Genomic DNA, 27,155 nt, shown 5'->3' with positions numbered 1-27,155 from the left:
GCCTTTCGACCACAGGGAACGGACCTTTCCATGACAAGATTAACTTGTTTTTATCCGCCGGCAACGAAATGAGAACTTTATCTCCTGGAAATAGGCCTCGTTTCTTCGCTTTTCTGTCGTAATATCTTTTTTTTTGCAACAAGTGCGCTTTCTCAAGTTCTTCTTTTGCTATATTACATGTCTTCTCTAGACGTTGGCGCAACTACATTATGTATATGTACGTCGCCTTAGTGTCTGAATCCAGATGTGTGTTTGTCCACAACTACTTTACCACCGTCATGCGACCTCGGACATATCTGCCATACAGGAGCTCGAAGGGCGAAAACCCTGTACTACTTTGTGGGAGTTCTCTGTAGGCAAAGAGCACAGGTCCTAGATAACGGTCCCAGGATCTTGGACACTCCTGGCACATACGCCCCAACATTCCTTTCAATGTGCCATTGAACCTCTTTACCAAGCCATTGGCCATGGGGTGGTAGGGTGTTGTGTAACTGTCCCAGGATCTTAAACACTCCTGGCACATGCGCCCCAACATTCGTTTCAATGTTCCATTGAACCTCTCTACCAAGCCATTTGGGGTGGTGGGGTGTTGTTGGCATTTGCTTCATGGATAGCAAGCGGCTGAACTCTTTCATTATGGCAGACATAAAGTAGGGTCCCCTATCACTGACGATTTCTTTGGGGATTCCCAAGCAGGAAAACAATTCAAGAAGGCCTTCTACCACTTGTTTTGAATCAATGGTCGGTAAAGCGACCGCGTCCGGATATCTGGTTGCAAAGTCAACCATTATTAACATGTACCAGTTTCCCTTAGACGATATGGGTGAAATCGGTCCAACAATGTCGATGCCCATCCTTGTGAAAGAAGTTTCGATTACGGGCATTGTGCCTAGAGGTGCTTGTCCTACTAAGTGTCACGGCACGGTCCGCTGGCCCACATAGCATAACTTTACGAAACGCTTCGTAGACACTTGCTCCTGGACTACTCACTGTATTGATGACGCTAAAGTAGATGGGGCACCTTCGGAGGTATAAGGTACCAGGGACAACTGGCGTGCGACCTCCTCTCGTACAAATTGCTTACTCTCGAGAAGCAAAGTGGTGTGGTGTCTAGCAGTGCCAGCCGACGTTAAAGCGGATATTGTTGCACAAAACGCGTGGGCACGATTGGTGTCACGCTGTTTCCAGAGCTCGTCATAGCTCTGACACAGTTAGATCACTTCCGCTACTGTTTGCGGGCTTTTGGCGACAAGCGTCTGAAATGCGTCGTCAGTCATGCCTTTAAAGATGTGTTTAATCTTCTCGGCTTCTGTCATGCCCGAGTTGACACGCCGGCAAAGGCCGACCACATCTTCGATATAACTGGTGTAATTCTCACCACTCTGCTGAGGCCTAGTACGCAAGCGCAGTTCGGCCAGTAGTTTGCGAAGCGCTGGACGGCCAAACAAGTTCGCAAACGCCGTCCGTAAGGCCGACCAGGTGGGGAGGTCTTTCTCGTGATTAAGCTACCACAGACTGGTGACGTCGGTCAAATAAAATTGGACGGCAATAAGCTTGTGCGCATCGTCCCACTCGTTGTGGTTGCTCACCCGGTCGTATTCGTCAAGATAGTCTTTCACGTCCTTGTCATCGGTTCCACTACAGGTAGGCGGATCGCGTTGCCGAAAGGAGCCGAGATAGACAGAAGCTGCAGTAGTTGGAGCCGAGGCGGCCGCCTGCTGATCGTCGTCAGTGGACATCGTAGCTACTGGAGGCAACGTACGGTTTCGCAATTCCAGGATTACGTGTTACCCAGCACCTCCCCCAATCAAAAATGAGGCGTTTTAGAGTGGCATTCTTTTATAAAACAGGAGAGTGGTCACAACTCAAGTGGTGATGGCGGAACCAGTCTGAGTACCCAGCCAACCAAACGTCGTCTTATTCACAGACTGAGTGATATCCCCTGCTTTTCTGAGTAGCACTCATCTTCTTCACTACAACTAGTTCACTGTATTCATGGCACTGCAGCTCAACGCTCGCTAAACCTTTCTAAAACCAATGAGATTACGCCCGGTGAGTATAACGTGGCAACCCTTTCTTGTCAGATAGTGCTCAATGTACATGCCAATAGCTGATAATGGGGAATGAGAGACAGGAGAATTTGGCTTTTAGGTAACGCGCACGCTGCGCATTTTTTATTGTTCAACAACGCACAGGAGAAATCCCCCACCGGCACCACCTTGCAGGTGAAAACGTAAGCTGGTTACACACTACGGCTACGACTACTTCGAGGGACGAACGGATGCCGCTTTAAGAAGCTTCGCCTCTAAAAAAGTAATTAAACACGCTCTTCACTTATTCATCAGCACTTCAAATAAAAAAAAAACAATCTGCACTGGCAGTCTAAGACGGTAGGACAGCTAACGGGATCCCACCTCATAAATCAAAATATGCGTCTTAAGCAGACGGGCCCCGACCGGGGCATCCTAATCCTCTTCTTGATCAGGTACGAATATGAAATCGAACTCGTGGAGCGTATCACTGAATTTTTGAGAACTAAACTCTGAGAGTCCCTGCCTTCCCGTATTATAACCAGGGAGCTGCACGAGAGAAGAAGATGACTCGAAAAACGCCTTGTCTCCCGTAATAGAGATTATAACGTCGACGTGGCTGGACCGTCACCCAGGGGTTACTACACGACGGCGTTGATTCGTCAAGGAATGCAGATGGACGGCTTCACTTTCAAAGCCACCAACTAAAATCAAGCGAGAGAGGTAGCCATCGCAATGGCGGCATCGCGTCTTATATCAATACAAATATTTAAAGACACTCGAGGCACCTGCGAAAGCTATCAGGCAGTGTGAATTTCTCCGCTTGCTGACAGACAACTACAACTGAGCATCGCAGACCAGGACCACACCCCAAAATGTCTTATATGAACGGCGGGACACCGGATTTTCCGGAGTAACGAGGCTTCACATGCAGTGGCCCACACACTTCTCGCGCGACTCTCTGCTGCCCTGATAGGCCTGAACGTACCCCACCTTAAACACGGTTCTGAGAAATCAGAAAATACTACATTGCGCAATGCTGCTTGTATACCTTACCTTGTATATTGTAGCCTTTCGGCTGTAAAGTAATTTCAAAGTAAGTAGGAAGTGTTAGTGCTGTCGTGAACCGCCACCGCACTTACCATACGGTCTGGGCTTGCCGAATGAGCTCAAAATAATCTCGATATTCAACTCCAATCAACAGGACTAGGAGACTACCCTGCTCAATAGCCCCAAACTGAAGGAACAATGAACTCTGGCCCAGTGGCCTCGGGTGGCGGCTTCGACTAATGACGTTCCGGATTAGAAATACCAACCAGTCCGCTGGGGATAAGGCCTATCTGGCATTGCCCGTTTCCTCCTCCTCCTCCCCAGCACCTTCCTGGGTTCCTCTTTGTGGGAGTTATGCTCTGACTATTGGCGTTTTCAACGATCATTCTTTGAATAGATGAAGACTGACGCATCATTGATGGCATGTAACTTTTAGACGAGGTAAAGTGAAGGGTGACGATGACTTCACAAGGGTACACCTGGAGAGAATTGTTCTCCTGCAACAGTTATAAAACTGCGGCCTGATTGTCTTGCAGTGCTTGTATACATCATTCGTGCTTTTTCATGTTGATTTAGGCTTCATATTCTTCGTGATCGCAATTAAAGAAAAGCTATTTCACAACGAACTATTTTCACGTAGCCAGCATAACTGATTCCATGAGGTAACGTTAAAAAGAAATATCTTGCAATGAATTGAGTTAAAAAACAAATCTTTGAAACATTAAACTCTAAGTGGATTTGCGTGAGCAGGGAAACATGAGCGTGAAACCATACGCATAATGCACAGCCCAGTTGGGGTGCTGTTTGTAGCAGGTGTAGTGATTGTTGGAGGCTCAATGAAGGGTGTTCAAGGTTTCCCACCTTTTTCTGCACAAAAATGCCATAATCTAGCGGCAATGGCAAGTCAGTAAATGTGATGGCAACACAGTGAAATGTTATTTAAGCTAAGTAATTCACGTAGCCTTGACAGAATCCTGGTTAGCATACCTCAACAAAAAACGCTGGCCTAAGCAGAACATGGAGACTCAAGCGAGTGAAGCGTCTTTCGTGACCTCTATATAATTAGTGCCTACTGAGCAGATACAAAGTCAACAGAGGCTGTGTTCCGATTCTGGACATCATCGTGGACATTATACACTGACACCTTACAAGACGGCATAGATCCCACATTGTCCGAGTAATAAAACACACCTAATAGGAGACATCGGCACGGCGTGACGCCAATTTGCGTCGAGAAGAGGAAGATTTCTATTGCTTCTTTTGCAGAAAAAAACTATAAAACGATAACGTACTTTACGCTAAGTGTCCAGAAAAGCGTCTGCTCTCGCACGAATGACCATATCGCTGATATCCGGGCTAGCCGACTGTCACGGGTCGCGTTAATTAGGGAGGCGATCGCCGGGCTAATTCCAAGGACCGAAATATCGACCCCTCAACTGCACCACGAAAGCTCGGACAATTTAGAAGTGGTCCTATTTGGCGCACCCGCGGACGCTGACTGTGGTCCAAAGAACAAGGCAGAGCCGAGAGTTGATAAACAAAACAAAATTATATTCTCAATTACGGCAGATCAAAACGATACACAAATATGCACACTCGACAATAGTTGGATACAATATGTCACCAATCAAACAACGTACTACACAGTACAATCGGCCACACTCGAAACAACGGACACAGACAACAATACGCACTACAATGAAGTCGCATGCATCGAACAACCAAGACACTTAACTAAAGTAAAACTTGCGTTGGGTCTAGTTGGTACATAGCACAAAAAAAGAAGTTAACTTCTTTGGCGCAAACAATACGGAAAAAAGGAAAAAAGAAGGCGAGGAAAGAAACAGATTGACGCCAAACTAACAACTCAGTTCACAACTCAACTAACAGTTGTTAGTTTGGCGTCAATCTGTTTCTTTCCTCGCCTTCTTTTTTCCTTTTTTCCGTATTGTTTGCGCCAAAGAAGTTAACTTCTTTTTTTGTGGGAGACACTTAACGACTAAAGAGTTAGAAAACTTATTCAGTCCAAAGTTCTTGGAACAAAAGTCTGAATGATACTCTTCCGAAAATCACTCACTCAAAGTCCAGTGTTGTCGTTCCGCTGCCCCCGAAGCTTCTCTTCCAGGAAACCTTGCGTCTTCGATTGACCGCTCTCCAGGCTTCAAACTTCTTCGCTGGTAACACGTCGGCTTCCCACACGCAGCTGTTGCCACGCGTCTTCGCTCGCTGGCGGTAGACACACACTCTTGCCTGTAGCTCGAGTCTTCACCCCTCAGGTGGAAATCCTCTTCTTTTCCTCCTGGGGACTGTGGACAAAAGGCTTCGCCGACAAGGCGGAACACCCTACGCACTCCGGCGCAATATTGCTTCTTCTCCTGCTTTGTCGCTGAGGACAAAAACCTTCACCGACTACATGGCGGAACATCCTATGAACTCTGGCGCATACTTTCTTCTTCTCCTGCTTTGTCACTAAGGACAAAACCTTCGCCGACAGACACGGCGGAATAACCTACGCACACTGGCGCTAACTTCCTTCTTCTCCTGATCTCCGATCTCTACTGCTCGGTTAAATACCTTCCGCGCGAGATTCCAGAACGTTCTCATCATTTCGTCGGCGCGATACGCAGCGAAGGCTGGGGAAAGCGCGAGACGGTTCGACGGCCGTCCGCAATAGATGACGCAACCCTGCATCACCCCGCCCCTTTCCATCGAGAACTTTCCAGGGCTTGCTCGGCCGCCGACGTGAGGGGGTTCGTCGGCGAACCTACGCTTCCGAAGGGAGAGGGACGCGTGCCCGGGGAGTCTTTGGATGCTTACATGTTTTCTTTTTTTATCGTTGACCTCGATGCATCTCTCCGGCGCTTCATCGCGAGAATACGGCAGTGCCCTTTTTTGAGCGCTCGTTTTGTGACACTGCCCCCCACTTTAAGAATATTATCTCATAATATTCAAAACCACAAAAACGAGTGCGAACCATCCCCACACTCTCAAACACTGTAGCATAGTCCGTCGCTCATGACACGTCACATTCTCAATAGATCACTCAATACAATTGTATATTGTAATTCGATCTCACAACACATGAAATATAACCACAGGCACATGAGTACAACACTCCATCACATAATTTAAACAATACAAATGTATAAAGGTCTGTCATTACAACAATGGTACAATACTATACATCACATCACCGCAACAAACACTTCGACTCGCTCGACATACACTTGTAACACAGGATAACAACAACATTAACACAACATATGGGACTCAGCACAGCCAAACACATTCCAATTCGACCTCAACACCTATCCCGTGTATTTCGAGCTGCGCTTGCATCCTTTCTTGCGGTGCTCGCTCGATCTCTTGTTTTTTCTCGTTTTGTTCCGGCGAGCCCTTTCAAATGACAGTATCCGAGGCGGCGTCTCAGCCATCGTTGTCACTTCCGACCTAGTTAACGGACCATAACGCTCAACCAATCCTATCCGGTTATTCACCCGCTTGTTCATGTCATGACATTTGGCCTGGCTGGCCGACTCCATCACCTTTACACTGTCGCTCGGTTGAGGTCGTGCCGACGTAAGTCTAGCTGCCCAGCACGTGAACTCATTCAACACGATCATCTCCTCATTCACTGTCTCTTGCACCGCGGCTTGACCTTGGGCTCGAGTGAGATCTGTCACGGGATGCTCCTCCACTGTATCTCGTGGTCGCTGGGTTGGCGAAGGCTCTATCTTAGGGTCTTCTCCCAAACGTTCTGGATCATTCGGCCCTCGCGCTCCGTCGATGTTTCCGATGCCGAGGTCGTACAGAGGGGTCGTCTTGCATAGAGCAGTAACCTTCCCGCTGAAGTACGGGGTTTCAACCTCAATTTCTGGTTCGGGAAGCATCCGAACCGTACTTTCAATTAGGCAAACTGGTTTCGTTTTGCCTGTAAACTCACTTTCTCGTACCCAATTTTTCTGCACGATAACCGTGGAGCTACCAGTGTCTCTTAACACCGTAATCTTCTTGCCCGCAACTTTTCCAGGCAACGTTGGCATTTCCTTCGTAACACCGGTTGGCTGTTTTGTCATTACAGCACCCACAAGAGGAAGTTTCTCCCCAATTTTCAACTCTACGAATCCGTCGGGGACGGCATTATTATAGGATTTCGGTGCTGCTTGCACATAGGATACCTGGTGAGTTTGACTCACTCCGTTTCGACATGCGTCTGCTTTGTGCCCAGTCTGACCACACTTGAAACATTTTACAACCGTAGGGCTCGTAAAGATCGTTCGACAGTTTTTCGCGCGATGACCCACTCGGTTACACAGAAAACATCGCGGAATGTTCTCCGGTGCACGCTTCTTTTCTTCGGTAGCCAATTTCTTCGAATCTTCAGGACACTCCTTCTTGACCCTGGCCAAACTAGTGCCACCTTGCGCTTCCAAGAATTGATCAGCTAATTAGCATGTCTTCAAGTGACTTTGCTCTCCTCTCTTTCAAGTACAGCGACAGGCTAGGGTGGCCACTGGTGAGAAATTGCTCTCTAATAAGGAGCTCTCTAAGCTCATCGTACTTCAGCGCTGTCCCTGAAAGTTCAATCCATCTGTCAAAATAATGCAAAGTCAGGCGGCATACTGCGTAGCCGTCTCGCCATCAGCTGGCTTTCCTTTCCGAAATCTCTCCCGGAATCCATCCACAGTAAATCTAAATCACTTCAGTAAAGCAGCTTTCACCTTTGCATAGTTGGCTGCATCGGTCGGCGTCAGCCTACCGTACACACTGAGCGCTTCACCACTCAAGCAAGTACTCAAAGCAGTTGCCCATTGATGTTCCGGCCAATTCTGGCTCCTCGCGATCGTCTCAAATCTGTGAAGGTATGCGTCAAGGTCGTCCTTCCTCTCATCAAACGCTACGAGCAGCTTGCTTGGGTCCAAGCGGAAGCCATGTTCCTCCCATTCGCTGCTTTCAACTCTAGCTTGAACCGGAGTTTCACTTCGCTGTTGCAAACGGAGCCACCCGAGTTCCGTCTCGTGCTGCCGCTGCCGTTCCCATTCAGCCATCTCTGCTTCTCTTTGTTCCCTTGCCCTTTCAGCTGCCAACTTTTCCCTCTCCAGCTCCAACTTCAATTGCTGCTCTCTTTCTTCCTTCGCCCTTTCAGCGGCCAGCCTTTCTCTCTCCAGCTCAGCTGCTTTTTCTTCCTTGGCTCTCTCCTTTTCTTCTTTTTCCTTCTGGGTGACCCACTTCCGTAGTTCAGCGCCAGAGAGACCCATCTTCTCACCAAGAGCTACTAACTTGTTGAGATTCATTGTGTCTCGCAAATGAAGTCTTGCCGCGTGCAAAAAGTACCTGCCTAAATCAGTCTATCGGAACACTCCCCCGCACTCGTTAACGAGAACACCGAGCAACACACAAAATCGTTCCGATTGCAGTATCAACAACTCGAGGCTATTTCTCACTACTTTGGACACACTGTGTACCAAAAAGGTCCTTTTAGCGGACGCCCGATTAATTGTCATGGGTTTCGTTAATTAGGGACGTTATCGCCGGGCTAATTCCAAGGACTGAAATATCGGCCCCTCGAACTGCACCACGAAAGCGCGGACAATTTAGAAGTGGTTCTATTTGGCGCGCCAGCGGACGCCGGCTGTGGTCCAAAGAACAAGGTAGAGCCGATAATTGAGAAACAAAACATAATTGTGTTCTCAATTATGGCAGATCAAAACGATACACAAGTATGCACACTCGGCAATAGTTGAATTCAATGTGTCACCAATCAAACAATGTACTACACAGTGCAATCAGCCACACTCGAAACAACGGACACAGACAACAATACGCACTACAATGCAGTCGCATGCATCGACCAAGACACCGACTGATCCGCCATATTAGGACAGCAGAGTAGCGTGCATAGTTTTAAAGACAATAGTCTTTCATGGGGACCTTCGGCGGAAAAGTTTTGGTCGGTCTGTCTGTCTCCCTGTCTGTACCGTTGTTTGTTTGTCCGCCCTTAACAATACCTAAAACGGCTGACCCCATCCGCAGCTCCCACCAATATTGCTCAAGATTTAGCGTTCATACTTGTGCGATTGTCAATTATAAAGCAATCATTGTACATATCTGAGGTGTCATAACAACACGTTGATGTTTTGCCTTTATACTAGAAGAGTCTCACATAAGTAATTCTAAGGACTGTAACGTTAAACACGCTGCGCTGACAGTGAAACGCGGTTGCCAAAAAGGCAAGTGTTACCAACGCTTTTCTAAATTGACACGATGGTGGCACCTGCCCGTAGCTTTGCGCCCTACACCCTGTTGCCTCCGAGAATGGCACGCATCTTTCTCCGCACGCCTTCCGTCGTTTTCGAAGATAACTGCCAAGTGGCGGTCGTCTCTAACGTGCCTCGGTGCGCTTGTTCGCCTCCGTTTCACGCTCGAGTCACTCTAACGCAGCGCCTCCAGAATACCGTTCACCGATTTTCTTGCTCAAGACATCAAACAAATGTTTTGTTCACTCTCTCCAGGCGCAAGCCTATCTTCTTTCGATGGCATTTGCAATGTAACATGCAGATCCAGGGCAAATTTTTTGTCTATGATGGCATCTTCTCGAAGCTGTTGATTTCGCCATACGTATACGCCCTAATTGAAACGAGACTTACGATGACCGCTGTCCACGAAGCTGTCTATTTAGCCGTCCACAGTAAGTCGTCATCATCATCAACAACATCTGCCTGACTGCGTCCACTGCAGGACCAAAGCCTCTTCAATGTTTTGCCAGGCAGTCAACTCGATCCTGTTCTTGCTGCTGCCAATTTATACCTGGAAACTTCTTGATCTCATCTGCCTACCTGTCTCCTCCTAAGCCGCCTGCCTTCTCTAGGAATCCAGTTAGTTATCCTTAGTGAACAGTGGTTATCCTGTCTACGTGCTACATGCCCAGCCCATGTCGATTTCCTCTTCTTGATTTTAACTATGATATCCTTAACCCCGGTTTGTTCCCTAATCCACTCTGCTCTGTTCTTGTCTCTTTAGTTTACACCTACCATTTTCCTTTCAATTGCTCGCTGCGTCGTCCTCAATTTAAGGTGACCCCTCTTTGTAAGTCTCCAGGTTTCTGCTTTAGAGCTAAGTACCGGCAAGACGCAGCTGTTATACCGAATACCCGCAAGAACTATTCGAAGGCAAACAGGAACTCACGGGCTGTCTGCTAAGCACTGTCATAACTGGGCTTATATTTCCACACCTGGCAAGTCCTGACAAGTGCTACTTTCACAGGCCGCTGGTACAGGCGTAGACGTTTCTCTTTGCGGAACTCCTCATGTACCTTTTAAGCAGTGGGAGGTGACCTCAGTTAAGTGGCCGCAGTCACTCCAACGGTTTCACTCGCGCGTAGATACTACGAGACGCAACGAGATGCTGTCGCCCTTTAGCTTTACAGAACTCCATGACTGTATCACTGCGCACCAGCGTCGAGGGTGCCCATGTGATTCCAATTGCGTCAATTCTTCAAACATTCAACTGTCTGAACTTCCCAACCATCCCGAGAAAGTGTTTGTGCAAAACAGCGGGCATGGCTCACTGTTACAGATCGCCACCAACGGATAACACATGTTACAGGAAAAGCTGGAAAACATAAAAAATAAGAATGATTTGGCTCAAACTAGTTTACACAACTTCCAACCCACACATCGCATCTGCAAAATTTTAATGTACAGCGTCCATACAAAATCTGCCATATAGCCATGGTATCATGAATTATTGTTTTGTTAGGCGTTCCTGTTTTCCGTCGCAATCACCGGGAGAGACGCACGACAACAAAACACTTCGTGGCACTAGCCCCTGGCAACATTAGGCTTTTGAAGAAGCATACCAGGATTTGACCCGAGTAAGACAAAGATGCCTTGGCTAGAACGAGATGCAAACCATCAAAAAGCAGATGTGATATAAAAAGAAAGTAATGGTTAAGCCTTAATAGAATGCATAATTGAAAATGGGAGAGTAGCTGTATTTAGGTCAAGTGCCAAATATTTGTAAGTATATTTAATGAATAATACCTGAACGAGCTCTTTGAAAACAGTAGGCTTTCTTGTGAACGAACTAAAGCCCCCAGGAAAAACCTCGCAGATTTCACGTACCGTCGTAGTCAATTATATGCGAAGCACGAATGAGGAAGGTTGATATGTCCCTTTAAAATAAACAAAATGCTACGAGGGAGACATAATTTATGCTGTACATCACTTGCATGTCATGATTATTATGTTTGAATGTGTGACTAACATTCGTCCTGTGTAATACCGAATTTGCTATACGTAGAGCTCGTGGAACGGCTGCGAGCGCGCTGTGAGCGTAGCATGTAGTCTTCTTTTACAAGACACGCATATGATGATTATCATGTTTGGACGTGATATTTACCTTCGTCATCCATTCAAGCCTCGTAAACAAAATTTTGTATATGTGGCGCTAGCGAAACGGCCACAAGCGCATCTTGGCTGATCGTGGCATTTACCCATATTTTTGCCTGACATGCATGTCATGATTATCATGTTTACACTAGTCATATACCTTCGTCATCCATTCACGTCTCGTCATACCGAATTCGGTATATGTAAAGCTAGCGAAACTACCACGAGCGAACCATGAGCGTGGCGTACAGTTATGACTTACGCCACATGCATGTCATGATTTCAACGTTAGGGTCTGCTAATTATGTTCACCATGCTCTCATGTCATACCATACCAGTTTTGCAAAAGGTCATGTGAACGAAACTACCGCAAGAACAGCAAGACCATGAATTGTAAATCATGACATTCTAACATACATGTTTGGATTTCCTTGTTATGACCGGTCACTTATACTTATCATAGTCATGTTATGTCATACCACTTTTGGTATCTATACCATTATCGAAATGGCCAGGAGAGCTAAATGTCGCAGACAGACAGACAGACAGACAGACAGTCAGACAGACAGACAGACAGACAGACAGACAGACAGACAGACAGACAGACAGACAGACAGACAGACTGACAGACAGACAGACAGACAGGCAGACAGACAGACAGACGGATAGACGCATAGACGGATAGACGGATAGATAGATACATGGATAGATAGATAGATAGATAGATAGATACGGTGAAAGTCGCTGAAACTCGCTGTAAGTAATGCTTAGCATTTAAAACTATAAAAGCACGAACGATGTCCTTTCGTGGTGTTGTTGTGAATAGCTTGCGTGCTTCGGTGGCCGTGGCACATGCACAACAAACAGTGGTACAAAGGAAAGACAAGGTGGGGCCTGCAGAACGAAGAACAGAGAGTAGGAGGAGCCTGCGCACTAATATGAGTGGCGCTACTTTAGTTATCTTTAGTCACTTTGAAATAAACGAGATCGTTGCCGCATCTGGTAGAGCGGATCTCAACCATGCGCTTCTTTTTACGAGGACTCTGAGATTCCCTTCGACAACACGATGGCGGGCTCCGAAGTTGATAGCAAATACCAAGCAGAGTTTAGCAGAGCTCAGCTCATCGGGTGCTCAGTGTGCTTTTTTAATTGAATGATTTCACTGAAGCAGCAGACTATGGGTATGTGCCATCAGGATATCACATGAGCACATAATAAATGCTTCTTTCACTCTAGATTCTACCCAAATAATGGAAGGTAATTAAATGCTGTAGGAACTGCCGCGATTACAGAAAATAATACTAAACATTGATTGGTATGTGGGGTTTAACGTCCCAAAACAACTATATGATTATGAGAGACGCCGTAGTGGAGGGCTCCGGAAATTTAGACCACCTGGGGTTCTTTAACGTGCACCCAAATCTGAGCACACGGGCCTACAACATTTCCGCCTCCATCGGAAATGCAGCCGCCACAGCCGGGATTCGAACCCGCGCCCTGCAGGTTAGCAGTCGAGTACCTTAGCCACTAGACCACCGCGGCGGGGCAATAATACTAAACAGTAGAGTTCGCTAAAGTTCTGTCTGCTTTTTTGTTTCAGCTCTACCATGAGGAACGATACCGCAATGGAACTACTTGTGCGGAACAGGACGACAACGAATTTCTTGGATTATTTCTGGGAGCGCAACCGAATATACCACTACGCTCAAGTGAACGCACCCATAAGATCAACTACAATGAGCGCTGCAACGTCTGTGGAATACGCGGCTAGAGGCTTGGAGGTACAAGTCACCGTTCGGAGAACGACGTGTTGCCTGTTTGGCCCATCAACACCTGTATAACCTTTGCTATGGTTATGCTAAGAAGCTGCGTCTGTAAAAAGAGAGTCGATGACGGAGTTGGCAGAGACGAGCACGGGTCACCGGTGGTTAACACGTGAAACTAGGGAACCTTATGTGGGTGTGTGTATGTGTGTGTGGGTGCGAAATTCGCATGCGCGTCGCTGAGCTTATGTTCACGTATTTAATTTGGTTCATTGTGTCGACAATGAAGATGGCCTAAGCTTCCGATCAGGACGTAGTAATCTAAACTGGGTCACTTACTGATCACAGTATGCATGCTAAAGCGTTCGTAGGAAGTCTACCTCTGTGGAAATTCTTGCCGTATGATGTGCTTTCAATCCCACTACTGTTTTGGCAAGTGCGCTACCGGACCCAGTGTAGAATGTTTCCGAACTGACTTTTACTCTTGAAACAGGTGTGTTATATCTTCTGCAACTGTTGTTGCAGATGATTTCCAGCTTGATGTACTACAAGAAAAGCCCAAAGGATCGACCAAGCTATACGATCATCTTCCACACAGTGTACTCGAACCGGAACGGGGAACTTATCGCTGAAAAACTAAGGTAATGAAGGCATGAGTCAGAAGACTTGAACACAGATGGAGGATAAGAAAATAAGGCATTCGGGTTATGCATGATCGCCTGACAAGTGTGCATAATAACTTGTACCTGGTTAGCTTTCAAGGAAACAGAACAGATAGTTTTACACATTGTTCGGAAAAATAGAGATGCCAGCTTAACACTTTTGCTGTTTATGTGTAACAGAGCTTGCTTTTTTATTTAGTTAGACATATTTCTTGCTGTACCGGTGTTCTTGGCGTCTACGCTACAATTTTACGAGAAACTACAAAATTATCGGGCTGTCAATTTAACCATCACAAAGTTTATTATGATTTTGCCTTAACCAGCTATTCCTGGCCTATTGAAAAAATAGGATACTTCATTGCTAAAACAGTTCGCAAAGTACCTAAAGAATGAAGGCAGTGAAAGCACAGGCACGCGGAACGGGTTAACAATACCTACATTGCCCATGTTTTTTTTGCGTTACTCGTAAATGTTTTCGGCAACAAACCAACCGGCCCAAACCAAAGTTTTGTCACAAAAAGGTAATGCTAGTCGAGATGTTCATTTAAAGAAACATGACCTCCAAAACGAGTGCCAAATTTGCTAGAAGGCAAGGGCGTACTCAATGTTTTGAGACAAACAGTCTGAGCATCTGTTATCTCGCTTGCCGAGGAAAGCAGGTAGGTGCCCGAATTCATTTACGTGTTCAGCAGGACTTAAGAAGTCGACATGAACACTTTGAAATGGTTGTGAAAGCACTGGTTAGACTAATTGAATGTTGGAAGAAAAACGTGTTGGAACACTGCTTAAACGTTGCACAGTTTACAGAGAGAGCGTCAGAATCTTTACTTGCCATTCATATACGCAAACTTTTGAGCACTTTCCGTACAAATAGACATTAAATGTCCTATTTAAAAAGGAGCGTTCATCTGGCAGTTAGCATAGATAAGACGTATTAACATCAAAAGCGAGCTGTGGAAGCATGAGCAGTGCATTTTAGCAAAACTAAATGTCATTGAAATTGCGACGGCCGAGTCGTGACCTCTATCAGAAATTGAAGCAAATGGTTTCATTTAATGATACGTGTTTCCTGACTGCCTTCAATGTTGTGTAGAAATGCGATATTAATTTTATTCTATAATATGAAATGGCTCCATGCCATAGAAAATTCGTGGTGCACATATGCGCGGCTTCAGAATATTTAGGCATGTCACATTGTTATCATTGAATAAGTGGTCTTTTTCGGAATGTCATAGCACATATATGTGCAGCAATACTGTAATAAATGGGCACTTTAGGAATAATTAGAGTTATCATCATTGAAATTAATCTATCGGGGTTTCCGTATGCGTTTGTCTTCCATAAGGGGTGTTTGAAAAGTGATCGCTTGAGTTGCTTCGGTGTAGCAGCAGCTAAATATAAAGCATGAACGTGCTGCCATGGCTTGTACAAATGTTCAAGATCAGCCGGCAACACAACTTGCAATCGGTCACGGTTAATCAGTAGCTACGGTTTTCTGGTGCTGACCCGAAGGCCGTAGGTTCGATGCCGGCTGCGGCGGTGGCGTTTCGGTGTAAACGAAATATTTGAGGCATGTGTGCTCTGCGATGTAAGCACACGTTAAAAAACTTCAGATGGTCGATATTTCCGGAGCCCTGTATTACCGTGTCTCTTATAATCATATCGTGGTCTTGGCACTTAAAACTCCAGGCATTACTATTCACACAACCTCCGCTCCAAGAGCAATAAACTATGAACGATCGTATAGGCGCCTCAAATTATTGCGTATTGACCACGCTTGACGCTACAAAATGTCGGTAGCGACATTAAACCAGTTGGAAAGCAAGGCATGCATTTGGGCAGGCTCAATCATTTGTGAACGAAAACAAGCAAGTGCTATGAAATTGAGACATAAAAAAGGTGCACACAGCACGTGTTTATTGGGACGTACCAAAAGTAATGAAAGACATGGGTTTGGGCACGTTGGTTCACCCTTGATGCGGAGCAAAGGAGTGCTAAGAAACCGAAACATAAACAAGAAGCGCATGGCGTCGGCCCTGTATGCCTCCTATTTATATTCCAGTTTTATTGCCCTAAATTGTTTTGCAGGAGGAGGAATAATATCCTGCATTCCAGGCTATAATCAGTCCCGAGGAAAGAGGTTTTTAGAACATCCTTTCACCACCCCTTTCCATTCAACCACTGGATCAATGACGCGTGTTTTGAATAATAAATGAACTTCAAACTTTTTTAATCGTGACAAATTAAAGCAGGAAATGCAAGCTTACAAAGCCGTTGGAAAGTTCGCCTGGCGATGGCATCCCAAGGTCACTGCATCACACAGAAATTCACTTTGATATATTACTCATGATATAAATATGAGAAACAACAGACAATGATGCCAAGCAGTTGTTCTTTTGCATCATTGTCTGGTACTTTTTATAAATAATGTGTTAACAAAGAAAACCGAGCCGTTACATTTCCACCTCTTTCTTCCTTAATAACAACGTGCTCAAGCTAAAACATCCGTCCATCAGCGAGAAACCATTCTCGCCGTTGCCTAGCAGCAAGCAAGTCGAGGCTGGTTGTTGGCCTATCTACAGGAAACCGGGCCTAGACGCCGAGGAACGGCCACCGCGCGCTTAAGAACAGCCGTTTCGAAGCAACGCCAACCGGTTAAGGCAGTTAATGCAGCCACCGTTCTAAGCTGTGTCACAGCTGGTGTGACGTAGCACAACTACGTATGGCTTACGAATAGCCGTGTCGCTGCTAGGATAGTCCATGCATGGCCGTGCCGTTGTTAGTATGACCACGTCACAGCAGGCTTGAGGTCAACCCCGTCACATACCAACGGTGTATATATGATAGATACCGAGAGTTGGTGTGCGCGGACGACTAAGCTGCTTCAGCTAGTCTCCGCGTGCTGAGAGATCAGGAGCGTCACTTTCAACAGCTATTGGATCCCGCCTTCGTGGCCCTTTAAAAGACGTTGACGCGGCTACTAGAAATTCACCCGCACTATGCTTGGAGGGACCGCGAGATGGATGCGGCAACAAAGGAGACTATGTCAAGTTTGTATAGGGTGGTGCGAGCGAAAAGCACGCGCGTAAATAGCATGAGCCCTAAAAGACACGCCTGCTATGAACCAGATCAGCAGCTTGTTAAGCTTTGCTAAGCTAGTGTAAACTTCCTCGTGACGTTTTTCTTCGAAACAACCATATCTGTGAAGTAGGCACATTTCTGTTTGGGAATTCTCAGGAGAGCTTCAAGCTTCTTTGTTTCTTCGGGTGTGTTTCGTTTTATATTAATAGGCGCACCTTAGGACTGCCGAGTAGTGTGAAATTTCCATCATGCTGCATTGCTGTCTTTCGTATATGAGTGGTTTGAGCTGAAAGGCATGTCTCAGGCTTAATAATACTTTTTATTCGGCGCAGGGCTTTTCCTGTGGATATCTTTGTAGTTATCGCATACCATACCGAGGCTGACAACTGGTACACAGATTGTCGACTTATCCCACCAACCATCTTGTCCTCGGATCTTCTCGACAGTCCGTTTAACAAGTCTTTATACCCTGTTCGCCTGGTAAGTTGACCAACTGCCGGAAGATAAAAAAAAATGAAAGGCACTAGAAACGACAATTTGAGCTTTCGATATATTGTATAGACCACGTGTGGAGTGCTAATTCACTAGTACGTGACAGACAACATATTTTCACTAATTCGTATATCGAAGAGATGGCTTTGACAGCAGTCCTCATCGGTAATTTAGAACCGACGACAAGGAAGCAGCTCATGGTCAGCGGTATATTTCTTGTGTAGGCGTAGACAGAGTAGCAGCCTTCGGATGCAAACTAAGTCTATAAGCAGCAATACGAAAGAAAAATGTCACGGTGACCATATGCTTGCAAGCTGTGCCGCATTGGCTTCAACCTGGTCGTAGGTATACTGCGACTACGCTTTATTATATAAGTGTTGCTACGACGGGCACCAGTGTGACACTGCTACTCGTTACGAAGGTAGGAGGGTAGAGCTAGCTCGTAGAGACAGAAGGGGGAAGCTGAATTTTCTACGTTTTACAACAAAATACATTGCAGGTAACACTTCTGCAACAAGTCTAAACACAGCCTTCTTCCCTTATTGGGCTCTGAACAAACTGGATTTTTTATTTCAAGGAAGACGTCCTACGCTAGCATGTATTTAAAAACCACTGTTTGTCTGCCTGCCTGCCTGCCTGCCTGCCTGCCTGTCTGCCTGTCCGCCTGTCTGCCTGCCTGCCTGCCTGTCTGCCTGTCTGCCTCTGTCTGTCTGTCTGTCTGTCTGTCTGTCTGTCTGTCTGTCTGTCTGTCTGTCTGTCTGCCTGCCTGCCTGCCTGCCTGCCTGCCTGCCTGTCTGTCTGTCTGTCTGTCTGTCTGTCTGTCTGTCTGTCTGTCTGCCTGCCTGCCTGCCTGCCTGCCTGCCTGCCAGCCTGCCTGCCTGCCTGCCTGCCTGCCTGCTTGCCTGTCTGCCTGTCTGCCTGCCTGTCTGTCTGTCTGTCTGTCTGTCTGTCTGTCTGTCTGTCTGTCTGTCTGTCTGTTAACGCGCCCATGCATTCATCCATCCATCCATCCATGCTTCGCCCGCTAGTTAGCTACAGAAAAGTGTGCTTTGGCAGATGTGTTCAAGACACGATAATGTGGCAATGTTGGAAGCATGCCGTGAGGCTTCGCTGTTCTTGCTTTCTTGAACTCAAAAACAAAAAAATAAAGAGAAGACTCGACACGGTGACGATGACACGCTCTTCAGCGAAGAACAGCACCTCTCGGTCGGTAGGCATAACACAGTCAATCTTGGTCGCTGAAAGAAACTTGCACCTAAGGAGATTATTTACACTTCAGATGGGTGGTTAACGTTCGCCGGCGATTAAGCACTAAATACAATGGCAGTGTTGCTGGGTCAGCGGTATCTTAGATACGACGCTTTCATTCTGCAGCCCGTCGCGTCAGTTAGTGGGCTCGCGTTCTTGAAGACATTGACGCCAAACCTACCGCGAGACGGCGTTCCATGGGAAATGGTCATCTCTTTGCCTCAATATATGACATTATATTTCCCAGTGAAATGGTTTGCTCGCTAATCAACTGAATGCTCACGGCAGGGTCATGACCGCCGATTAGTTGTCGGCATTGGTGTTGTATCAGCCTAGTCTGATTATGGATTAGTTGTGGATGGATCTTGGGCTTAGGAAACGGCATGTCAAACAAATAATGGTATGAGCGTCACGTCATTGACGTATTCGACACCACCTTCACAATTGCCGCAGAATCCCACGTTCCTATTTGTGAAGGCCATCTGAACATCGCCTATACGCGTTCGTCGTCTGCACAACGAGCCGGCCATTTGTACAGAGCTTTATCTGTGCTGGCTGTTGGTTTCCCAGTCGACATGAACTCATCACGAGGATTGGTTTCAGTTTTATAAAATAACACCTCTGTTCCCGTTCATTTACTTCTTGTCGTAATACATTGAAATACTTAGCATTATACGTCGGCAAACTCCCTCATGAGTCGACTGATCCTGATTCTAATCGAGCCGTGAGTATTAGTCGGGATGAGTAATGCTTATAGGTGTTTGAGTTCGGTTTAGTACGGTTCATAAAATGTTTTGTGAGTTCTAATGTGGTTCATAAAACGTATTTTTACGCTGGAATAATCCCTCAGAGCAAAGTGTATAGTAGGTTGGTGTGAGTACGCTTCATGCTTGTTTTTCCTATTTTTATGAGATCACAACAAGGGTCGCGTGCGGCTCCGCCGCTGCCGGTGTACCGAACCAGTGTAGCACGAAATAAAAGAAAATTAGTAAATATACACGATAATGACACAGCAGAATTTAACACCACGTACCCTGCCTAGCAGCCCAGTATTATACCACTGAACCACGCTGATGCTTTAAGCTCGGTTGCGAACTTGTCTTAGGCAGGCTTGATGTCGGGAAAAAAATCGCATATTAGTATCAGTAACAAAGCGTTTCAGAAGAGCGAAGTAAGAACCAGTTGTCACAAAGTGCCAAAGCATAACTAGTGGTTCGTCCAATGCGCCAACAAATTACAAAACAACAATTACAAAAGCTTGTATTTATGACCTAATAACTGTGGGGCATACCCGCTTCAGGCGTAATTCTTATTTGTCTTAAGCCGCGGCATAACAAAGCTTGCACAGAATTTCTCGCAAGTGTGTATAGTGAACACTACACTTCTCCAAATAATGACAAAGAGTAGAATATGCATGGCTGGCCTATTATAGACACAAGTTATCATTATATATGGCTTAGTGGGTACCCTGCAAATGTGCTTGTAGCAGTAGCGCCTTTTTTTGTAGCAGTAGCGCCTTTGAGAGCCTTTTCTAAACAATGTTGAGAAAAGGCTCTCAAAGGTCGCTCTTCCGGCTTCACTGTGACAGTGCAGCGTACTTGATGGAGGCCTGGAGGTTCTTTTATCACACTTTTTTTGGCTGGTAAAAGATTCTATTCCCTTCGGACGCGAATTTTGATCCAATGTCTGCAACTTAGTCAAATTTGCATGAAATAATACTCAGCATTACAATTTAGGAAAGAAAATAAAAAAAAATTGTCGCTCTCTGTAAGCTTGAGTAACTTGTGGTAATTAGCATCTAATTATCTAAAAAAATCTGCAATCAGTCGCCTTCAATTCTTACAAAAATAATGCATATATGAATTTCGGTTGCACCTATTTAGCATAAAAAAATCTTTCACCTTGGCTGCGAAGCTCCTCACATTAAACGAGCGTCGCACCCTTCAGTGTCTCCAGCAAAGGGACCATTTGTAGCAATACGCAGTGCAATGAAGTTGAGTGACTGCTGTCTGCTCACTCAAGAAGCCTGCCCAAACGTGCACACTGAGTTTTAAGCCATTTGAATAAACGTGCTGCGCGTGACATTTCTCCAAATTTGGTATTGCCACGTTCCTTCCTCGAGTTTTCTTATCACCCTGTTACGCTGTACGTGACTCTGAGCACAAATCGCGCCGACAGTGTTTGAAAAGCTTCAGGGCTACCGTAGACCACTTTGTTGAGATTACGCCCACGTTGTGAGGATTTCAGATTATTCTGAAATCTACGTCGCGGCTATCGATAATGCTAGAATGTTTGATGGCGAGTGTATAAATGGCGAGAGGCTTGGCCACTTGTCAGTTGATCGACGGCCGACGCGCTGCTCGCTGCTATCAATGCCAGTGTCTTGGTATAAGCTGACGTTCTTTTTACGTGGCTACAAGTTCGGCCCGAATAAACAGTTTATTATTCCACCTGTAGTCTGCTCACTTCGTCCACGTCACAACCCCGTGGCGATATGGACAATTGTACACAGCGCAGCCTAACTGGCTGTTCAGCAATACTATCAGCCTTAATCGGCCAATGTTTGTGCTGAAGCCGACTCACGCGTACTTCTAACTACCAGTGTTCAAATGCTTGATTGATTTATGGGGTTTAACGTCCCAAAACCACCATATGACTATGAGAGACGCCATAGTGGAGGGCTCCGGAAATTTCGGTCACCTGGGGTTCTTTAACGTGCACCCAAATCTGAGCACACGGGCCTATAAACATTTCCGCCTCGATCGGAAATGCAGCCGCTGCAGCCGGGATTTGAGCCCGCGACCTGCAGGGGAGCAGCCGAACCACTTAGCCACTAGGCCACAGCGGCGGGGCAGTGTTCAGATGCTAGCTGCTCTTGATGAGGGGCGTAGACAGAATTTTTTTGTTAGAGGCAGCGAGCTTCTCCTTGATTTAGGGGAGGGGAAGTTGTCCCCTTAAAATGGTAGTTCTTCTGCTCTGTACGCCATGGCGAAAGAAAGTATCGTGGAGAGCTCGGGCCCGTTGTTTCACCTTTTGGCTACGTCACTGATATCGATTGTTCAGTGGCGTGAGTTGCGAAAGAAAGGATCGAGTTATCATGACTACCCTCACCTCCTCTAGAACTCTTTTCCGCGTATACTTACATGAAAATATCTTGTACGAGTCATTTCTCAATAAAACGGTCCTGACTACGTTGCAACCAATGAGTATGACGTTTGAAGGTACAAGATTAAAAGGCGTCAAGTAAAACGAAAGTTACGCGATGTATTAGTGTTGAGGAGCATTCCCATCATGGTCGATGCCAGTCGTTCAGTATCTGACTCATAAGTTCGTTGTCTCAGACTAGCCCCGACTCAGACTGCCGTAAGTACAAGTCCGAGACAGATTGGTTAGTCAGAGACTGAGTGCGTCCGCCTAACAAAAGCCGTAGGGAATGTGAGTAAAGTGAGTCTGCTTGAAAAATTTTGGCGTATCTTAACCCAAGTCACGCTCAAGAGACCTATACCATGAGCAAATCTGAGTCAGCCCCATTGTTTTAGCTACCTATGCGTACCATAAGTGTGGTGTCTAGGTGCTCTTTGCCTGAAAATTGAAGTCATAACAATGATCACAAATGTTTCGCATGCGTAAATGAGGCGCGCAGCACGCACGACTGCAGATACTCTATCTTCGTAGGAACCGGTATAAAAGCTTCCTCCTTTAAAGCAACTTTTTTTTTGCGTTCACAGGTGCAGGGCATAAAGTAATGGTACAACATAACTAAGCTGATTACCACATCTACATTTTCCTGGATAAGAGATCTATTGCTCCACAACAAAATTTAATTTGAATAGACTATGCTGATGACACTAACGCTATAGTTTCTTCAAAGCACTTATGTGTGTAAAATCGCCGGCAAAGATCAATGTAAAGTTGACCCCAATTCAAGACCAAGCAAATGCGTAAGCTTAACGCAGAATGACAAACTCAACGCAATGCGTGCTCGATTTGAAGCTGTGACGTTTGCTTTGCCGTTCAGACAGTGATGATTGCGGCCGTTATCTCATTTTCCAGGCTGACTCCATTTACCATCTACAACATAGACACGAACTGTGGCCTTCCACCACTACGTATGCTGTGGCTGTGGGACTGGGTGGCCGGTGGTACACGCCGTACCACTCAGATTTCATACCCGACAAGCCCGGCAATTACTCCCTCGGCCACAGGTGCCGACCCCGCAAGCCAACGGAAGACGACCAGATCACCAACATTGCAGAGGTGCGTATCATAGCTTAGCCTCTGCGTGTCTTAAGTGGTACTGAACGGGATTACCCTTCCGGGATCATTTAACGAACGGTGAAAAATACGGTGGTAGTATTGTGAAATTTAACGCCTAATATATAGTATCAAGCGTTTTTATAATAATGGGTGGTCGCACACACAAACTCCATAAGAAAAGGTAAGCTTGCAATAAGCCGCGAATGCCTTGAAAGGGGTAAAGTGGACGATTCTGAAGATTTACCTGTGTGCTTCTGGTTTGAGGCGTTAGCTAGTTGATGCGGATTGTTCTCGGTTCCTTCGTTTGTCCTTGTAAAGTTTTAGGCACGTGACTGATGATAGGTTGTGTCTACGTTGGATCTGAGCGAAGAGATGTTTGTTTGGAGACACGACACGGGCACGTCTTTTTTGTCGAGGGGTCTTCTCACAGGAGCCACCGCCCTTCCTGTTGCCTAGTAGTGCCTCGTTGTATGTTGGTCTATCTGTTGCTATATTGATTTTTGTGGAACAGTGCTTTGTGAGATCCTCCCAGTGTCTATAGCACGGAACCGTTTATGATGATGATGACATTTTTTCAGTATGAGGAAAACAAAGAAAGATTTGTTGAACAGCTTCGCTATTAAAAGGGAAAATTAAGCGAGTGTTCATTGGCTTAAGTGTCATGTTTTTTAACTCAGTAAATGCTGACACAATATTTACGTATTTTCTTTAATAAATTTGGAGTTATAGAACATTCCATAAAGAATATTTGCTAACTTCCAAAATTTTGCACTATTGAATGTTTCGTTTTTAAATAAAACGCAACATTCACTTCTAAAGTTACATTAATTCAATTTCAATCACACCTGCGCGCTGCGTCATCATTTCCACTTGAAAGTTATGTCGAGCACCGCTACGCGTTGATGCAGTCAGAACCAACTTACATGCCTAAAAAAGTGCTTGGAGGCTCCTTTAATTCTATCGCTACAAGGTGCAATAAATACAGCTGCAAATGAATGTAAGGCATTTGAGACGGCACAACAACTCCGCAGCACTGCACTCCCTGCTGATGTAGGTGAACAAGTTGTTGTTGTAAATTTGTATACGCGCCTCAGATCGTCCTATATCATCCTTCCTAATATCTTCGTGTGTCATTGTCACTTATCTATCTTGAGAGTTCCGCATTGAAGTGCGTCGCATTTTGCGAAGCGTACAGTACTTTTATAATGCTGCCCGCAAGCGAGAAGAAGAAAGCGAGCTCTCCCCATGCTTGCCTGCTATTCACTTCTACTTTAATCAAGCTGGTTGTACGTCGAATCCACAATCTTGTAAAATCATATATTTTCCTGTGCACCTATATTGATTGTCGCAGGCGTTGCGCTCTTCTTGTCCAGTAGCTTTGCCGCTACAGCGTGAGTAATGCTGGCTATATAGGAAGGGCTAGAGAGTTCCAGCTGGACAAACCTTTACACACGCAGTTATAACCTTTCGGCAACCATCTGAGTCCAGGAATCCACTTATGCCAACCATAAACATGACAAAAATGCCTCTTCTTATGAGCTTCGAACGTCAAGACCGAATGAAAGTACTTCTTTCTTGGAGATATGTGACAATATACAGAGAGAAAATGCAGTTATAGTTCATAAAATGTTAACCGAATGTACTCTGCCGGATGGATCTTCAACGTGACACTAGCGCTTCTTCAGTCGAATTCATCTTATGTGCAGCGAATACCGAGCTATTGCGGCCCTTTATTATGCCTAGATGATTGTTTAATACTTGAACATTTCTTAAACTATGCTCTCTCAACAGGCTTGTACGGACCCCTCGCTAAACAATACATTCCAAGTGGACAGCGTATACGAAGCGACGTTCACCTACAATAAGAGTGAAAGGTTGTTCTTCACGTACGACAGTGCTACGAATCTGCGTACGAAGGTGAGAACACGAGCAGGGCTTTTGGCCTGATATGTTCGTGCTTTTCTTTAACACCTTGAACGCGTCAGTGTTTGTGGCTTGATTGATTGATTTGGGAGGTTTAACGTCTCAAAACCACCATATGAATATGAGAGACGCCGTAGTGGAGGGCTTCGGAAATTTTGACCACCTGGGGTTCTTTAACGCGCACCCAAATCTGAGCACACGGGCCTACGACATTTCTGCTTCCGTCGGAAATGCAGCCGCCGCAGCCGGGATTTTTCAGGCTTGACAGAAATCATCATAATCATCATCATCATCATGATCATCATCATCATAATCATCATCATCATCATCAGCAGCAGCAGCAGCCTGACTACGTCCACTGCAGGACAAAGGCCTCTCCCATATTCCGCCAGTCAACTCGGTCATGTGCTTGCTGCTGCCAATTTATACCCGCAAACTTCCTAATCTCATCTGCCCACCTAACCTTTTGTCTCCCCCTAACCCGCTTGCCTTTTCTAGGAATGCAGTTAGTTACCCTTAATGACTAGCGGTTACCCTGTCTACGTGCTATATGCCCGGCCCATGTCCATTTCCTTTTTTTTTTGATTTCAACTATGATATCCTTAACCCCGGTTTGTTCCCTAATCCACTCTGCCCTCTTTTTGTCTCTTAAGGTTACACCTACCATATTTCTTTCCATTGCTCGCTGCGTCGTCCTCAATTTAAGCTGAAGCCTGTTTGTAAGTCTCCAGTTTTCTGCTCCGTAGCTAAGTGTCATGATATATATATATATATATATATATATAAATATATATATATATATATATATATATATATATATATAGATGGCGCTGACTGTCGCTCCTACTTCTAAATTCACAGATAAAACCCAAAAAAGTGGATGGAGGGAGGGCCGCTGTGATAGCTCAGTGGTTAGAGCATCGAACGCGTAATTTCGAAGGTCGTAGGTTCGATTCCTGCTCACAGTTGGTAATTTTTTCATCCACTTTTCTTTCTTCTTTCTTCTTATTTACATTTCATTGGTTCTAATAACCTCCCCTGTACATTTCTTGGCATTACTGTCTGTTATATCTCATTAATATTGTGTTAAAAACACGGAAAAACGAGCCCTTAGGTATACACTTCTTTCCCTTATTTTATATATATATATATATATATATATATATATATATATATATATATATATATATATATATATATATATATATATATATATATATATATATATATATGTCTATACCTTCCTCTTGAGGTACAGTGGCGATCTACCTTTCATCATTTGTGCTCCACCCCATTCTTATTCTTCAGGTTAGTTCAGTCTCGTGGTTTGGCTCCACAATTATTACCTATCCTAAGTAGACATTGTCTTTTACAACTTCAAGTGCACTATTACCTATCTCGAAGCGCTCTTCTCTTCCGATGTTGTTATACAGTAATTTAGTTTTCTGCAGATTAATTTTAAGACCTTATTTTCTGCTCTCCTTGTCTAACTCCGTAATCATAAGTTGCAACTCATCCGAGTTACTCAGCAACGCAATGTCATCGGGGAAGCGTCGGTTGCCGACGACATTGCAGCAATGCATGACAGGAATAATAATAATCATCAAAACAGACTTGCAATTGTAGACGTGCGCAGTATACTTCAAGGTAGCGCGGGGAGGGAAAGAGGAGGCTTAGTTTCACTGAGATGACCTTCTCTTCTCCACTCTTGGCCACCCTTTCCAATTTAAGTGGTTACAAAAGAACGCAGCACAAGCTGAGGCTTAACGCTGCCGAGGTTCACATTGGGTAAAGTACGTCCGTTTCTGCGTGATTTTAGATTCACTTGTGCTATTCTTTTGACTAGGTATTTGAGCATGCCACGGTTGTTCACAATATTTGCAATACAGATATGCCGAAACTTGGAAACAATTTTTTGCCATATGAGCTGGCCAGCGTGTTTTAAGAAAAAGAATTGAACTATACACTTCTAGTTAATAGCACACAGTGAGCTTCTCCGCTGGTAGAGGTCGCTACGCTCTGTGCGAGAATCCAGATTAAGTGCCCCGAAATTTCAGTGTTTGCACGTTTAAAGAAGCAGTGTCATCTTCAACATTCTCCGCTCTAGGTAGCTGTATTTAGAGTGTATCTTTTAGTGCTCAGAATCGTTCTAAAATACGCTATACACGCTCTCGCACGATATTATGCCACGCGAACTTCTTTATTGCTTCGTTGTTGCGCCACTTGATTGTATGGCTCACTAGGTTCTTCTATTTGTCT

General features: G+C 45.4%; 1 protein-coding gene across 1 annotated transcript in view; it reads left to right on the top strand.

Moving 5' to 3' along the window:
* The window catches only part of LOC142790008 (uncharacterized), a 57,914-nt gene that overhangs the window by 30,008 nt on the left and 751 nt on the right, over nucleotides 1–27,155 (top strand). The window contains exons 6-10 of the mRNA XM_075885033.1: nucleotides 13,071–13,251; nucleotides 13,759–13,874; nucleotides 17,309–17,456; nucleotides 22,770–22,973; nucleotides 24,765–24,890. Coding sequence (XP_075741148.1) covers nucleotides 13,071–13,251; nucleotides 13,759–13,874; nucleotides 17,309–17,456; nucleotides 22,770–22,973; nucleotides 24,765–24,890 — 775 coding nt within the window. The remainder of the gene's footprint in view (nucleotides 1–13,070; nucleotides 13,252–13,758; nucleotides 13,875–17,308; nucleotides 17,457–22,769; nucleotides 22,974–24,764; nucleotides 24,891–27,155) is intronic.

This window comes from Rhipicephalus microplus, chromosome 2 (assembly GCF_043290135.1).
Source record: "Rhipicephalus microplus isolate Deutch F79 chromosome 2, USDA_Rmic, whole genome shotgun sequence".
NCBI lineage: Eukaryota > Metazoa > Arthropoda > Arachnida > Ixodida > Ixodidae > Rhipicephalus > Rhipicephalus microplus.
Note: the sequence above shows the minus strand (reverse complement) of the source record. Positions and strands in the feature narration are given on the sequence as shown.